General features: G+C 38.8%; 1 protein-coding gene across 3 annotated transcripts in view; it reads left to right on the top strand.

The window, feature by feature from the left end:
* Nucleotides 1–17,255, top strand: part of KYNU (kynureninase) — a 156,895-nt gene that overhangs the window by 34,191 nt on the left and 105,449 nt on the right. For all 3 annotated transcript variants that reach the window (XM_017523238.2, XM_017523236.2, XM_017523237.2), the window contains one exon: nt 6,395–6,515. In XM_017523238.2, coding sequence (XP_017378727.1) covers nt 6,469–6,515 — 47 coding nt within the window. In that variant the 5' untranslated portion in view covers nt 6,395–6,468. The remainder of the gene's footprint in view (nt 1–6,394; nt 6,516–17,255) is intronic.

Genomic DNA, 17,255 nt, shown 5'->3' with positions numbered 1-17,255 from the left:
AGAATCTTCATAGCTAGAGAGGATAAGTTGGTCCCTTGTTTCAGCACTTCAACGACAAGCTGACTTTCTTGTTAGGGGCTAATGCAGCTGGTGCCTTTAAGTTAAGTCAATGCTCATTGACCATTCTGAAACTATTAGGGCTCTAAAGTATTTTGCTAAATCTACTCTGCCTGTGGTATATACATAGAACAACAAGGCTTGCATGACACTGCATTGTGTTTAGAGCAAGGTTTACTGAACATTTTCAGCCCAGTACTGAGACTTACTGCTCAGAAAAAATAAATTCCTTTCAAAATATTACTACTCACTGAACATATACCTGGTCACTCGAGAGCTCTGCTGGAGATGTACAGGGACATCATTAATGTCTGCTAACACAACATTCATCTTGCAGCCTGTGACCAAGGAGTGATTTTTGCTTTCAAGTTTTATTATTTAACAAATACATTTTATGGCCAGGCACGGTGGCTCATGCCTGTAATTCCAGCACTTTGGGAGACCAAGGCGGGCAGATCACAAGGACAGGAGTTCGAGACCAGCCTGACCAACATAGTTAAACCCCATCTCTACTAAAAACACAATAATTAGCCGGGCATGACGGTGCCTGCGTGTATTCTAGCTATTCAGGAGGCTGAGGCAGGTGAATCACTTGAATCTGGGGGGTGGAGGTTGCAGTGAGCCAAGATAGCACCACAACACTCCAGCCTGGGCAATAGAGCAAGATTCTGCTCCCCACTCCCTCTAAAAGAAATCCATTTTATAAGACTTTAGCTGCCATAGATAGTAATTCCTCTGCAGGATCTGGGTGAGGAAATTGAAAACATTCTGGAAAAGATTCAACATTCTAGATACCATTAAGAACCTCTATGATTCATAAGAAGAGCAAAAATTACCAACATTAGCATGGATTTGGAAGAAGTGATTTCAACTCTCATGGCTGACTTTGAGGGATTTAAGACTTCACTGGAAGAAGTAACTACAGAGGTAGTAAAAATCACAAAAGGACTAAAATTAGGATTGGAATCTGAAGATGTGAGTGAATTGCTGCAGTCTAATAAGAAAACTTGAATGAGAAGTTGCTTCTTATGGCTAAGCAAAAATAAAAAAAGTGGTTTCTTGAGGTAAACTATGCTCCTGCTGAAGATGCTATGAACATTGTTGAAATAACAAAGAATTTAAAATATTCCATAAAAGTGGATAAAATCCTATCAAGTAGTATTGCATACTCCAAATAAATTTTTTTTTTTTTTTTTGAGACAGAATCTCACAAGGTTGTCTTGGGTGGAGTGTAGTGGCACATTCTCAGCTCACTGCAACCCCTGCCTACCAGGTTCCTGAATCAGCCTCCCTCCAGAGTGGCTGGGATTAGAAGGTGCAGACCACCACACCCAGCTAACTTTTTGTATTTTTAGTAGAAACAGGGTTTCACTATGTTGGCTAGACTGGTCTCAAACTTCTGACCTAGAGATCTACCCACCTCAGCCTTCCAAAGTGCTGAGATTACAGGTGTGAGCCACTGCACCCAGCTGAACTCCAAAGAGACCTTGTGAAAGGAGAGTCAGTGCAATAAATCACTGTTGTCTGATTTTAAGAAATTGCCTCAGGCGCTCCTACTTTCAGGAACCATCACCTTGATAAGTCAGCAGCCATCAATATTCAGGCAAGACCCTCTGCCAGCAAAACATTTATGACTCACTGAAGTCTCACTGATTGCATTTTTGAGCAACAAAGTATTTTTAAAATAAAGATATGGACATTGTTTCTAGAAACAATGCTATTGCACCCTCAATAGACTATGGTAAAGTGTAAACATAATTTGTATATGCACTGGGAAACCAAAAAATTTGTGTAACTTGAATTATTGTGACACTCACTTTTTTGTAATAGTGAAAATGAACCCACAATTTATCCAACCTATGCCAGCATTTCCTTTGAGAAAAGTGAACTCACTGAAAAGTGGCATAGTGAAAATAATATGGCTCCAGTGACTAGAGGAACACCAGGGTCCTTGGTCTTGTGCCAATTTAGATAAAATGACACGGACACATATGGAGTGGATTTAAGGAACAAAGAGTTTATTTTTATTTTTATTTATTTATTTTTTTGAGACAGAGTCTCCCTCTGTCTCCCAGGCTGGAGTTCAGTGGTGTGATCTCGGCTCTTGCAACTTCCGCCTCCAGAGTTCAAGCGATTCTCCTGCCTCAGCATCCCAAGTAACCAGGACTATGGGCGTGTGCCACCACACTAGGTTAATTTTTGTATTTTTAGTAGAGACGGGGTTTCACCATATTGGCCAGGCTGGTCTGGAACTCCTGATCATGTGATCCACCTGCCTTGGCCTCCCAAAGTGCCGGGATTAGAGGCAGGAGCCACTATGCCCAGCCAGAACAGAGAGTTTAATAGGCAAGAAAGGAAGAAGCAGCCTCCCTGGGGTGGGGGGAGGTGTCCAAGCCAAAAGAGGAAATCCTGAGTGCCTCTGAAAACAGCCAGTTATATTAGGAGGCTGGAGGAGACATTCTTTGATTTGCATAGAGCCTAGGGATTGGTTTGATGAGGCATGTCATTCAGGTAGGCCCATTAAAAAAACTGGCCCTTTCACCCTAGCCTTTTAATATGCAAATACAGGGCACCTTGATGTTCTGCACACGTGGGTGGGGATATAGAGGGGCAGCCATGTTGCCAGGCACATGTGGGGACAGGAGGAAGATGATGGAAATCATCATGTTTGGGTGGACCCAGTTTCTAATGGCCTGCATTTCATGTTAAAGCTTGCCTGCCTGGCTCTAAGAGCTGGGGATTTCCTGCTAGACAAAAAACATTTCTGGAGCTGCTTTAAAAGAAACAAAAACTTTCCCAAGACCTCTTTTCGTCTCTATATGCCTAAAATAATTTCTTATTAACTTCTATAACAAAAGATACTTCAAAAGGGTCATACCTGAGAAGTCTACTTGTTGGGTTGTGGTAATTTTTGCATAAATATTCTAGAAATATATTGCATGAGGTGGGAAGTGGTGGTTGTGAGCAGATCATGAGACATCAGCTGCAGTATGCATTAATTAGCTCAGAAAACTGGAGATTGAAGGTCTCCAGTGGGAAGGAGATTTTAACAAACTCACCAAAAGTAACTCATAAGGGAAAGAGCTAACCGAAAGCACCAAAGCTGGACTAAGATTTTCTTGCCTTTCTTTTTCCACTGCATTGGAGGACTTAGAAGCAGCTGCGGTGAGGAACAAGAGACATAAATTGTTTATAGACACATTCCTTTGTTCCAAACTGCAGTTTTGTGAACATAAGTCAGGCATGAGCTGGGGTTGGGGAGAAGATTTAAATCTGAAGTGATAATGAAATTTTGAAATCGGTTCCCAGGTTTAAGCTTCATATCGACTAAAAGAGTAAGCTCATAAGGTCCACAGTGATGGACATTTTTGATGCACTAAAATGCTCCCCAAGCAATCAAGTGAGTTTTCAGAACCATGAGCTTTATAGCAATCATACTGTAGCCTTTTCCCAGAAAGGACCATTCCAGAAGAATGGCTGTAACACTGTTGACTTAAGGACTAACTGGAGCAAGCCCTGTTTGTCAAAAGCTAAAACTCTTGAGCTCATAAATAAGTTCGAAGTCAAGTGAACCTTTAAGCAGAGTGCTATGAGTTGAATTATGTTCCCTAAAAATTCATATGTTGACAGCCTAACCACCTGTGTCTAAGAATGTCTTTACAAAAATAATCAAGTTAAAATGAGGTCATTAGAGTGGACCCTAATTCGATACATTGTGATGTTCTTATTAAAGGGTGAAATTGGAGAAAAAACAGGCATACTGGGCAAATGCCATATGCACAAAAGGAAGGTCATCTATAAGCCAAGAGGAGAGGCCTAGAACAGATTCTTCCCTCACAGTGCTTGAAAGGAATTAACCTTGCCAATGCTTGATTTTGGACTTAGAGTGTGCAAAATTGTGAGACAATAAATTTCTGTTTAAGCTACCCAGTTTGTGTAACTTTGTTATAGAAGCCCTAGTAAACTAGGGGGCTTGTTACATGAAGCAAGTACTCCCAGCTCAAGGAGGATTTATTGAATTTGGACACTTGGCTGATAGGGAGAACTGATGAACTCTTTTAACACACCCAATCTGTGCCAGAATTTGAAGTGTGACCCTCAGGCAAGGCTCAGGAAACTCTCCTTTCTTTCTGGAATAAACTTTTTAGGATCACTACCACTTTTATTTATCTATGGCTTTTTTCATCCTACCATAACAAAAAGAAGGAATTGCAATGGAGACCACATGGCCTAGAAAGCCTGAATTATTTACTTTCTATTTCCAGAAAAAGCTTGCCTTGCCTTGCTTAAAACAAGGGTGCTGATTAAGGATCCTGCCTGCTGGGTGTCAATAGAACGAATGCAGCAAATGATCTGATCTGAACATAAACCCACAGGATCCCCAGATCATGACACCTCTCAGTGTTTTCTCAGAGTAGATCTGGACGGTATGGATTAAGAGGAAGAAGTTGAGACACTTTACCCCCCTGTTCCTCTCCCTAATAAGATCAAGCTAAATTCAATGGAGGAGACTTTCCAGAGAACAAGAAGCAAAGGCACTAAAAGAAACAGTTGGAAAATGATACCTAGAAGACTGAGCCGCAGTCTTGAAGCACTGTGACCTAGCCAAAATTTGGGGATCTGCTAACAAGACATTGAAAAGGAAAGTTCCCGTAAGCTCCACGACCTTTGTGAAAGGCCACTGAAGTGAGACAGAAAACCAAGAGGACCACTGAGAAACTGCAAAAAATGTATCCCCTAATTCGCAACACCTACTTTAAAGAAAAATGTAATAATATCATAAGTTCTACAATAAATGTTGATCATAGCACTGAACTCACAATATGCTAAAAAAATGTCAGTACAGGAGACAGAAAATATCCTGATGAACAAGAATGACTGGTATATGTTAATCCTGACTTGCCTTTGGGAAAAAAAGGGTAACTACAGTAAATGCATCAGAAAGGGGACTCTCTCCCACTTCATAAGCATTAAATATTAAACAAGCTGTCCAACAGAATCCATAAGACATTGAGGTATACAAGAGTCAGGAGTTGGCACGAAAGGACTGGGAATTATGGATGAACCTAGAGCTCTCATATTCTCAAGGGTTGTATAGAGAAAGCATAGGAGCCATGAAAAACGTGGATATATTCCCGAAGGCATTAAACTTAGACTCAAGCTACAAGGAGATAATCAGCAATGTCCAATGTGACAAGAACGATTGATGCGATAACCTTTTCTTTAAAAATTTTTTTCACTTAAATAGAGATGGAGTCTCACTCTGTTGTTCAGGCTTGTCTCGAACTCCTGGGCTCAAGTGATCCTCCCAGTTTTGCTTCCAAAAGTGCCAGATTACAGGAATGGGCCACGGTGCCTGGCTGACATGATAACCTTGATGATGGGAAATGGGGAGGCATATCTGACCCTAGGTCCAAAAAATAATGGGTATCTTAACCAAGAGGGCCCTTCTGGCACACATGTGTAAGCAATATGTGCATATCTTTTATTGGTCAGGTTTAAAAGATGCCAATGAAAAGCCGTATCCATAAAAGGGATCTGGTTGAAATATATCTTTAAAAAGTCTTTAGAGGCTTAATTAAGCAGTCTGAAGTAAAGACCCACATAGTACTGAATGATTCCAATGAAATATAAATGAGCAGCTTAGTCATTTTTTCCTAAGAATTAAGAGAAAACTCAGTAGTTTACAAGTATGATTGTTAACTTGTGACTTTCTGGACTATGCTTTAAGCACATGGATTGGTTTGTTTGCAGTGGGTAAGATGAAGATAAAAATCATCGAAGTTTGATTTATATAAATAAGAAGTAGATATGGAAAGCAATCTTTGCCTATATGCGTTAGTACTATGCATATGTGTGTGTGGATATAGAATGAAAAAAATGCGTAAATCCAGTACATCTACTTTAGTTATATAAATAATTATTTACATTTTTTTAATTGCCATGTCTACAACACAAATTAATACAATCTTAGTACTGGCCTAAATTCTGGTAATCTTCTTATACAATTAGATAGGCTGATGTGGTTCCTATTTTAAAAATTTGTTTTTAACTCTTTTCTAATCCTTTGGTATTCATGATTGGAAGTAGTTGCTAATTTAGATTTCCTCATGGAGCACAGTAAATATCAGAGATCATCATAATCGCCTCTATAGTCTTAAATTATATTTTAAAATGTAAATGCAAAAGTTAATTATTTTTTAGAGGACCTGATGTCATCCTTGGGAGTAATTTTTAATTACTTTTTATCCTTCTTGGAGTTAATTGTATTAATTATTTGTACTGGCTTAACAATACCATGTGGAAATTTTTTTTTTTGACATTTCTTCTGTTTCAGTTGATTTATCATTAGTGAATAAAGATGAAAATGCCATCTATTTCTTGGGAAACTCTCTTGGGCTTCAACCAAAAATGGTTAAAACATATCTTGAAGAAGAACTAGATAAGTGGGCCAAAATGTAAGTATTATTTTAAAAGCTACTATACTATATCTCATACAAAAATTTACAAAATCACATTAGGTTGTCTAATATTTGGAAAGATGTGTAACAGAATCCTAGTACAGTCACCCCTTGGTATCTGTGGAGCATTAATCCCAGGGCCTCCCTATGATTCCAAAATCCACAATGGTCAAGTCCCTTAGATACAAATTGCATAATATTTCCATAGAACCTAGGCCTATTCTGTATATTACTTACAATACCTCGTATAGCATAAATGTTATATAAATACCTGTTATACTGTATTGTTTAGGGAATAGTGACAAGAAAAAATTTCTGTACATGTTCAGTATATATGCAGCCATTCATATTTTTCCCCAAATATTGTTGAGCCGCACCTGGTTGAATCCACAGATAGGGAGGCTGTGGATACAAAGAGAAACATTTAGCTGCTCAATAGTCTAATTTTATTGACGAAATAACTGATGATCAGAATAAGGTGACATGGCAAGTTAGTGGTAGAGTCAGGACCAAAACTTTTACAATATTTAAACATTTAAGTTTCTCTCTTGTGTTGACGTCTCTAAACCATATGTAATCATTTTATTTTATTTCTTTAATAATTAACAGAGGAGTTAATGTTTAGAAGCTTCATCTCTTCACAATTAGGCTAAATTATGAATACTTATTTTTGTGATAACCAGAAATAGTTTTAAAATATTTTCTGATTATTTGAAACTGAAAAAATCGATATGAAGGTGAGCCAAACATGATGGTCAAGAAAAAGTTTCAGAAAGATGAAACCAAACCAAATTGAATTTCAGAGGAAAATAGCTGTGACAGAAACTCAGAATACTTTCTTTACCTTTCTTCATTCTTCATGCTACTGGTTTTTCAAATTGAGAACAGTATCCCATTCTTTTCAAGTTTTGCAGGCCAGGCACGGTGGCCCATGCCTGTAATCCCAGCACTTTGGGAGGCCGTGGTGGGCAGATCACCTGAGGTCAGGAGTTTGAAAACAGCCTGGACAACATGGTGAAGCCACATCTCTACTAACAAAATACAAAAATTAGGCCAGGAGTAGTGGTTCACACCTGTAATCCCAGCACTTTGGGAGGCCAACACTGGTGGATCACCTCAGGTCAGGTGTTCGAGACCAGCTTGACTAACATGGTAAAACCTCATCTCTACTAAAAATACAAAAATTAACCTGGTGTGGTGGTAGGCACCTGTAATCGCAGTTACTAGGGAGGCTGAGGCCATAGAATCAGTTGAACCCAGGAGGTGGAGGTTGCAGTGAGCGGAGATTGCACCACTGCACTCCATCCTAGGTGATAGAGTGAGACTCTATCTGTATCCATGGGCTCCCTATCTGAGAAGCATTAGTTCCAGGGCCGCCCTATGATTCCAAAATCCACAATGGCCAAGTCCCTTAGATACAAAGGGCATAATATTTCCATAGAACCTAGGCCTATTCCGTATATATTAAATAAATAAATAAATAAAGTTTAGCTTACACTGACCATGCAAATGATTACAACCAAGGCTATTAGATAACACTGCAAAGTTATTAATTTTAGTGATTAAAAATGTAATTTCACAACTTGATGCAAGAATGATAGTTTATATAATTTATTAATCATATTATAATTTTATCTGTATAACTTTTATGCATAATTTGCAAAATATGTATCACCACATTTGCTCTAGCAGGTTTTAGTATTTAATAAATGGGGGTCATAGTTAATAAAAATGGTTAATATTCATTTTTGGCCTTAATGTAAGAGAGGGCAAATAATTAGATTGAACGGATTTGAACTTTATAGAGTGTCCTTGCCTCTTGGATGTTCATTCAGCAAGGCTGTGCATTTTTATCCTCTAGGCATTTAAAATATATTCTGCCCTGCTACTCTCTTCCTATCTTTATGGTCATCCTACTTAAGTAAGAAACCAGTTGATTATTTTCAAGACTTTAAAGTTGCATTTCAGGAAAGCACCTCTTGCCCTTCTATTGTTTTGTCTTTTATATTTCACCTTGTGATGATAGAAAATTTCATCTTTTTAATTAATCCTTCTTACTGAGTTTTCATTAGACCGATGATTCAGAAAGGTTGTCTATTTTAATGCTTCAGACAATGTACATTGAAGTAAAGAAGACTACTAAGCAAATGGACATCGATTCCATCCTAGCTTTGTTCATTTTATTTAGTCTTCTTGTTTTAATCTGTAGTGACTCAGTCAACATCATGGCCCTGCCCATAAATGTCCGCGGTGTTAGGGGTGCCCGATCACATGCCTGTTCTCCCTACCTCACCAACCATTTTTGATCCCAAAAGGCTTTCCTCGTTATTATTTTTTACCTCCCTAATATTTAGCTTAAAATCCAACTTCTGAACTTTTCCAGCTGAAGTTCTGTTGGGAGGAAACTTTTTCCTACCAAGTACTTAGGTCAAAGTGATTGAGGGCCTGCCAATTAATTGACAACAGACAGGTTAACAGGAGAAAAGTTTATTTCACACTCAGAAGAATTCTACAAGGGGTAGTTTGCTGAACAGCCACAGGTAAAGGCTTATACCAGCTTAACTAAAAAGAACAGCTTTAGAGCTTCAGTGGGAAAACACAAAAGTTTCTATTGGGCTTTTTCATCCTGATGCTAATGGGCAGTATCCTTCCTAGCTGGAAGCTCCCGAGAGGGAGATGAATAGCAGCTGAATTTGTACCTCCAGGTGCTAAGGTCCATCTAACTCTGAGGGTGGGTCAGAGGGAGCTGTATTTTTAGGAGGCTTTGCTTAAGTTTAGATAGCATTACTTTCTGTGGCTGCTCTTTGTTCAAATGTGTTCAAAGTAGTCAGATCAGGCATGGCAGCTCATGGCTGTATTCCCAGCACTTTGGGAGGCTCACGTGGATCACTTTAGCCCAGGAATTAAAACCAGCCTGAGCAACAAAGGTATGGGTGCAGTGGCTACCGTCTGTAATCCCAGCACTTTCGGAGGCTGAGGCGGGTGGATCATAGGAGCCCAGGAGTTCCAGACCAGCCTGGGCGACACTGTGAGATCTCATCTCTACAAAAATTAGCTGGGCATAGTGGCACATGCCTGTAGTCCCAGACACTGAGGTCCTAGAGGCTGAGGTGAAAGGATGACTTGCTCCCAGGAGGTCAAGGCTGCAGTGAGCTGTGATTGTGCCTCTTCACTCCAGCCTGGGCTACAGCAAGAGCCTGTCTTTAAATATATACATACATACAAGCAGTCTTCATGACACTTTAGTGGGCTGTTGATCTCTTCATTTTTCTTTCTGTCTGTTGCTTTGTTTTTTGAACTAAAATCAAACCCTGCATGTGTTCAGCTGCCTCCAGATCCAGGGCCTGCCCTTATTGTGGTAAGTTTTGCCTGATCGTTTCTTCCTCTTTGCCTCCCTCAGTGCCGCTTCTGCTCTACTTCTTGGCTGATACTCAAGCCAGGTCAGTGACCCACTTTCTTCTTTACTGATAGATTATGGAAATTGCTGAGTAAAAAACAGCTACACATTTACTAAATACTATAATGCACATTGAAAGTAGTTGCTTAGCTGAAAAATGTAATGCTAAAAATGTATAATCTTGACCAGGCACCATGGTTCAATACTGTAATCCCCAACACTTTGGGATGCCAAGGCAAGCAGATTACTTGAGCTCAAGAGTTCAAGACCAGCTTGAGCAACATGGTAAAACCGTATCTCTACAAAATATACAAAGATATTTAGCTGGACCTAGTGGCACATGCCTGTAGTCCCAGCTATTCTGGAGGTTGATGTGGGAGGATTGCTTGAGCCTGGAAGAGGTGGGTTGCAGTGACCCTAGGTTGTGACACTGCACTCCACCCTGGGCAACAGAGTGAGACCTAGTCTCAAAAAAAAAAAAATATATATATATATATATATATATATATATATAATCTTAACAGTAATATAAAAATTAGAGTGCTTTGCCAAAGCAAGATTTTACACAGGCATATAGATGTCAAATTTCTGTCCATCCAAATACTATAAAGTAGGAAATGCCATTTGGCTCATGGATTCCACCTTCTCCAGTTTTATGGCCAATTGTAGACGTACTGCCTACCAAACTTAATTATTGAATAAATGATTTTTTGCCATAATACAGCCTATTTTTGTAATTCATATGGCTACCATCTTTGATTTCTTATACTAAGGAAAAGCCAATAATAGAGGTACAACTAGAAATATTTTAGCATCTGTCTTAGTTTGTTCCCATTGCTATACAAAGTACCTGAGACTGATAATTTATAGAAAAGTGAAATTAATATTCTTATAGTTCTGGAGCCTGGGAAGTCCAAGATCAAGGTGCTAACAGACTTAGTGTCTGGTGAGGTCTGCTCTCTGCTCCCAAGATGGTACTTCTTGCTACATCCTCACATGGCAGAAGAGGCAAACCCCTGCCTCCCACCTCTTTTATAAGGGTCCTAATCCCATTCATGAGGGCCCTGCCCTTATGACTGAATCACCTCCTAAAGACTCTACCTCTTACCCTGCACATTGGCAGATCAAGTTTTAACATATGAATTTTAAGGGGACACTTTCAGATGATAGCAGAACCAAATGATTTCTAAAACACGCTTACTTAAGGCAACCTGTGAAAATAGTTTTCTTAGAAGCTTTTACCTCTACATTAGTTTTAATTTTTTTGAAACTTTTTTCTTTTTATTTATTTATTTATTTTAAGAAATAGAGAAAGGAAGAAAGAGAAAGAATTTAAAAAAAAAGAAAGAAAGAAAAAATGAAGGAGAGAAAGAATGAGGAAGAGGGAGAGGGAGAGAGAACTGGGGTGTTGCTTTATTGCCCGGGCTAGAATGCAGTCTAAAAATGGGTATGCCTGTAATTGTGTTTAGTAATAGAGACATGGAAAAAAAAATGAGGGAAGAAAATAACTAACAAGCAGCCAACCAATATTTCATTTAAACCTGTAATGAGGTGTGATGTGGTACTGATAAGAGTGTATATTTTGTATATTTAAAGTGGAGAGTTCTATGAATGTTAATTAAGTCTACTTGTTCCGGATCTGAGTTCAAGTCCTGGATATCGATGTTAACTTTCTGTCTCACTGATCTGTCTGATATTGATGTTGAAGTCTCCTACTATTATTGTGTGGGAGTCTAAGTCTCTTTATAAATCTTATATATCTGTGTATTCCTGTATTGGGTGCGTATATATTTAGGATCTTTAGCTCTTCTTGTTACATTGATCCTTTTATCACTATGTAATATCCTTCTTTGCTTCTTTTGATCTTTGTTGCTTTAAAGTCTATTTTATCAGCTTTCTATTTATTTATTATTTTTGCTCTCCATTTGGCTGGTAAATTTTTCTCCATCCCTTTGTTTTGAGCCTTTGTGTATCCTTGCATGTGAGATGGGTTTGGATGTAGCATACCAATGGGTCTTGGCTTTTTTTGCCTGTCTGTGACTTTGGATTGGGGGATTTAGTTGAATTAATAATAATATATGTGAGTTTGATATTGCCGTTTAATGTTAGCTGGCTGTTTTTCCCATTAGTTGATACAAGTTCTTAATTATGTTGATGTTCTTTATTTTTTGGTATTTTTTAGAAAGACTGATACTGGTTGTTCCTTTCTTTTTGTAGTGGTTTTTTCAGAAGCTCTTGTAAAGCAGGCCTGGTGGTGATGAAATCTCTGAGTGCTTGCTTGTTCACAAAAGATTTTATTTTTCCTTCGCTTATGAAACTTAGTTTGGCTGGATGTAAAATTCTGGGTTGAAAGTTCCTTTCTTTAAGAATGTTGAATATTGGCCCCACTCTCTTCTGGCTTGTAGGGTTTCTGCTGAGAGATCTGCTGTGAGTCTGATGGGCTTCCCTTTATGGGTAACCTGACCTTTCTCTCTGGCTGCCCTTAGTATTTTCTCCTTCATTTCAACCCTGGCGAATCTGGCGATTAGGTGCCTTGAGGTTGGTCTTCTTGAGGAATATCTTTGTGGTGTTCTCTTTATTACCTGGCGTTGAATATTGTCCTGGCTTGCTAGATTGGAAAAGTGTTCCCGAACAATATCTCTAAGAGTATTTTCCAGCTTGGATTGATTCTCTTCGTCACGTTCAGGTACACCTATCAAACGTAGATTAGGTCTTTTCACATAGTCCCACATTTCTTGGAGACTTTGCTCGTTTCTTTTTATCCTTTTTTCTCTAATCTTTTCTTCACATTTTATTTCATTAAGTTGGTCTTCGACCTCTGATATCCTTTCTTCTACTTGATCAATTCGGCTGTTAAAACTTGTGCATACTTTGCGAATTTCTCGTGTTGTGTTTTTCAGCTCCATTAATTCACTTATATTCCTCTCTAAATTGTGTATTGTTGTTAACATTTCGTCAAGTCTTTCTTCGAAGTTCTTAGTTTCTTTGCATTGGGTTAGAACAAGTTCTTTTAATTCCCAGAAGTTTCTTATCATCCACTTTTTAAAGCCTGCTTCTGCTAATGGAACACAGTCTTTCTCCATCAGGCCTTGTTCTGTTGCTGATGAGGAACTGTGATCCCCTGCAGAGGGAGAGGCGTTCTAATTTGAGGTATGCTCAGCGTTTTTAGGCTGGTTTCTTCCCTTCACTATAGATTTCTCCATCTGTGGTCTTTATAATTACCGTCTTTACAGTTGGGTTTCTGAATGGACGTCCAACTTGTTGATTCCCGGCGCTAAAATCTGAGCAACCCACTGTACCGGCTAAAACAGCGGCTTTAAGATTGATGGTGCTTTTCTGACTCTGCACCAAGAACCGCCGCACGAAGGCAGCGGCATAACCGCCTCGCCGGCCACAAGAGTCGCGCTGGCAACCCGTGGGGCTCCTCCGCTGGGAATCTCCTGGTGCGTGAGCAGCAAAAATTGATCTGAAAGTGTGGCGTCTTCTCGTTCTCTGCGCTTTCAGTGGGAGCTACAATCGCGAGCTGCTAGTGATCAGCCATCTTGGATCTCTCTCCTACATTAGTTTTAAAATGCTATTACCATAGTTTTGCATTTTTATTTTCAACTCTACAGGGTTTCTAAAGATTAATAACATATTGAAGAATATATTTGTTTTACAAAATGGCAGTATTTAGACAATTTCAATATTCTGAAATAGAAAACTTTTTGGGTGATTATATTTATTTGATACTTAATAATTATAAGCAAAAAGGTTTTGTAACAATAAGAAGCAATAATATGCCTGAAATCTATTGGTCTGTTGGAATGAGTAGGCAATAAGTATAAAGTATTTTGGGGAAATATTTTATATTAAATATTTACAAATGACCTAGATTATTTAATGGAGAATAACAGTGGTTAATGATCATAATGCCACAATTCAGCTAGAACAGAAGGATATATCAGTCCTGAAGAGCATTATGATAAGCTGGGAAATGGGTATTATGCCCCAAAAATAGAAACACAATATTTAGGTCATTTACATTGTCAAATCTGCTACATAATGGGTGCTCTCTTTTCATAAGAGCAAAAACCTACTACAGTTTTGCCTGTAGATGGATTTTTCTAAGAACTCTGACAGTTTGGGTAAGATTATATAAAGATGAAAATATCTTTTCAAATTACATATCAGGAATAAACCACTTAGTTTACATGGCAGCGTGTTGTGCTGACAGGCCACTGATAAAACATGCCAGAGAGATGGAGATGCCTCCTGCAGACCCCTCTAGTCTTCTTTAATTTAAGCATTTCTTCCTTTAAAAACAATAGTGTTAGAATAAGAGAGCATAAGAAAATACATAGTATGGCATGTTACAAAGATTTTTCACAACATCTTTATTTGTTTTTGTTTTTCTAATTAACATTCTTTTTATTTATTTATTTATTTTTGGAGCCAGGGTCCCACTCTGTTGCCCAGGCTGGAGTGCAGTGGTGTGATCATAGCTCACTGCAGCCTCAAACTCCCAAGCCCAAGGTATCCTCCCACCTCAGTCTCCTGAGTAGCTGCGACTACAGGCACATGCCATCAAGCTTGACTAATTTTTTCTTTAATTTTGAAGAGACAGTATCTCCCTATATTGTCCAGGCTGGTCTCAAGCAGCTCGGCTCAAGCAACCAACTGGCCTTGACCTCTCAAAATGCTGGGATTACAGGCATGAGTCACCGTCCCTGACCTCCCAACATCTTTATTGGCTAATCGTCAATTCGGTCATGGAAAAAAATTATAATGTAGTGAAGGCAGGCTGTGAAATCTTAATTATTTACTTATGGAAGGAAGCTTTCTCAAAATAGGCCATTTTTCATTTTGTGGGATGGTTAAAGCATGGTCCTACTTTAAATAGGACCCAAGTTTCTGTTAACTTCCTAATTCAATTTTACATCCTGCATTCCTAATTTCATGAGTGAACACTCCTAGTAGATGTCTCAGAAAACACCCACTTATTGCAATGAGTTATCCTGTAGGTGAGTTAACTCTCTCCCATGCTCTCTTTTCCTTTCCAGCATTTGTAAAAGAAGATTGCATCTATGCTGCACCTATTTTAAGTAGTTTTGTATAAGCAATATAATATTTTTTCTTTAATACTGATGTTTATAACTGCACTTTAATCTGCATCAACTCTTTCTAATGACAGGCCACTTTACTTTGGGTTTATTTGGGTAACACTTTCTAAATACATTTCACTGCCGCAGGCTAGTGGGCTAACAAAATGAAGAAGCAGACTCTGTGTGGTATTGTAATGGGAGGGAGATGCCAAAAGCATTGCAGGAAGAAACATATCCTTAAAGATTATTAACATGGTGTCTACCAGAGTGAGGAGTAGGTGGCATAATATTCTGAGATATAAATTCTCTGAGGCAGAACATAGAATTTTACTACCTAAATGTAATAAGATGTATTGTGCTATCAGCAAAGGCCATGGAGCTCTATGTGATTAAAATAAAAAAGGATCCAAGTATCAGCCTTTAACTACCATTTAATGATAATGATTTTTGTCTTCAGCATTTATATTGGAAATCAAGAAAGAGGCAAACTGCAGGCTATCTAATACTAATATGAATAATAATAACTAACAAGTGCCCGTTTCTTCCATCCTTAGTTCTTAGCAGCCTATGTTTATTTTCAGTGAAAGTCCTCTTCCTTCATCTTAGTTTATATGGTAATAGAAATGTTAGTTTAAAAATTGACTTCTATCCACATGCTGATGAAGGGAGTTTTAGCATTCGATTCACAGTAGGAAAGAAGACTCAGAACGGGGTACCATGCAACCCGTCTCTTTCATGTGTTATGTCATTTATTTCTCATGGAAATCCTTTAAGGTCCATAGTGTTACCCATTTACTTGTACAATTGGAAAATGAAGCCCTTGTAGCTTCTAATAAATGTGTTTTCATGACCAGTAGTGACCTGGAGCTGGCTTATACCAGATGACAAAAGCAAATTATTAAATACTCACAATTTTTTTTGGTAGTGTGAAATCACCCATGATGGGAGCATTTATATCCTGGAAACCTGCAAACGAGGAAAAACAGTGCTCCAGTCCCCTGGTCTTTCCGCCCCACTTAGAGCATGTTTACCAGCCGACCACTGCCAGTTTACTGACATGGATTCAAACCCAAGTTGGTGCTATACAAAAAGCACATTTTCATTCCTTTCCTTCAAGCTGACAAAGCTTTTGAATTCGTAAAGAATTAAGAGCTGTTGCCCAGAAAAAATGGGGTTCATTCGTGTGTTGAGTAATAAAGATCTTTCCAGGGATATGGATGAAGCTGAAAACCATCATTCTCAGCAAACTAACACAGGAACAGGAAACCGAACACCACATGTTCTCACTCATATGTGGGAGGTGAACAATGAAAACACATGGACACAGGGAGGGTAACATTATACACCAGGGCCTGTCGGGGGGTGGGAGGTTAGGGGAAGGATAGCAATAAAAGAAATACCTAATGTAGGTGACAGGTTGATGGGTGCAGCAAACCACCATGGCACGTGTATATTTAACGTAACAAACCTGCACGTTCTGCACATGTATCCCAGAGCTTAAAGTATAATAATAATAAAAAGTCAGAGGAAGATGTAGTGACTCGAATATTTAATATTTATCTTTTTAATTATGAAATTGCCTTTGAGATATTTGTTTATTATCAAATACGTTTTAAAATATTGCTTAATTCTAAAATATTATTTAAAATAAATGACTTTTCTGTTGTTAAAAAAAAAAAAAAGAGAGCAGGTTTTGATCAATAGGAATTTGATTACTTGGCACAAGTAAGGAAGACACTGGGAGTTTTCACAAAAGCAGTATCTCCCAAAGGGAAAGTGACGGGCGTTTTATGGAATAAAACGGGAGAAGGTAAATCGGCGCATGTAGAGGAAGGGACCCAGTTGCGCAGATGCAGTGAGTAATCATTCCAGCGCGCAGGTCACTTGTTATGGTAATGAAGCTATAGCTCCTCCCTAGGATGGAGACTTTAGCATGGTAATGAGGAAAATTCACGTGGGCTCCTCTCTGAGTTGCTGGGGTCTGTCAGAAGCTAGCTTCAACCAACAAGGTGACAGCATTCCACACCAGACTTGGGGAAAAAAACAGGCATCAGGGCAGGCGGCTGTAAAACAAGCTGGTGGCTTAAATCTAACGTTCCCTGATAAAAATTAAAAAATTAAAAAAAAAAAAAATAAAACACAAGCCGGGCGCAGTGGCTCACGCCTATAATCCTAACACTTTGGGAGGCCGAGGTGGGTGGATCACCTGAGGTCAGGAGTTCAAGACCAGCCTGGCCATCATGGTGAAACCTCAGC

Source organism: Cebus imitator, unplaced genomic scaffold (genome assembly GCF_001604975.1).
Source record: "Cebus imitator isolate Cc_AM_T3 unplaced genomic scaffold, Cebus_imitator-1.0 Scaffold27, whole genome shotgun sequence".
Classification (NCBI taxonomy): domain Eukaryota; kingdom Metazoa; phylum Chordata; class Mammalia; order Primates; family Cebidae; genus Cebus; species Cebus imitator.
Note: the sequence above shows the minus strand (reverse complement) of the source record. Positions and strands in the feature narration are given on the sequence as shown.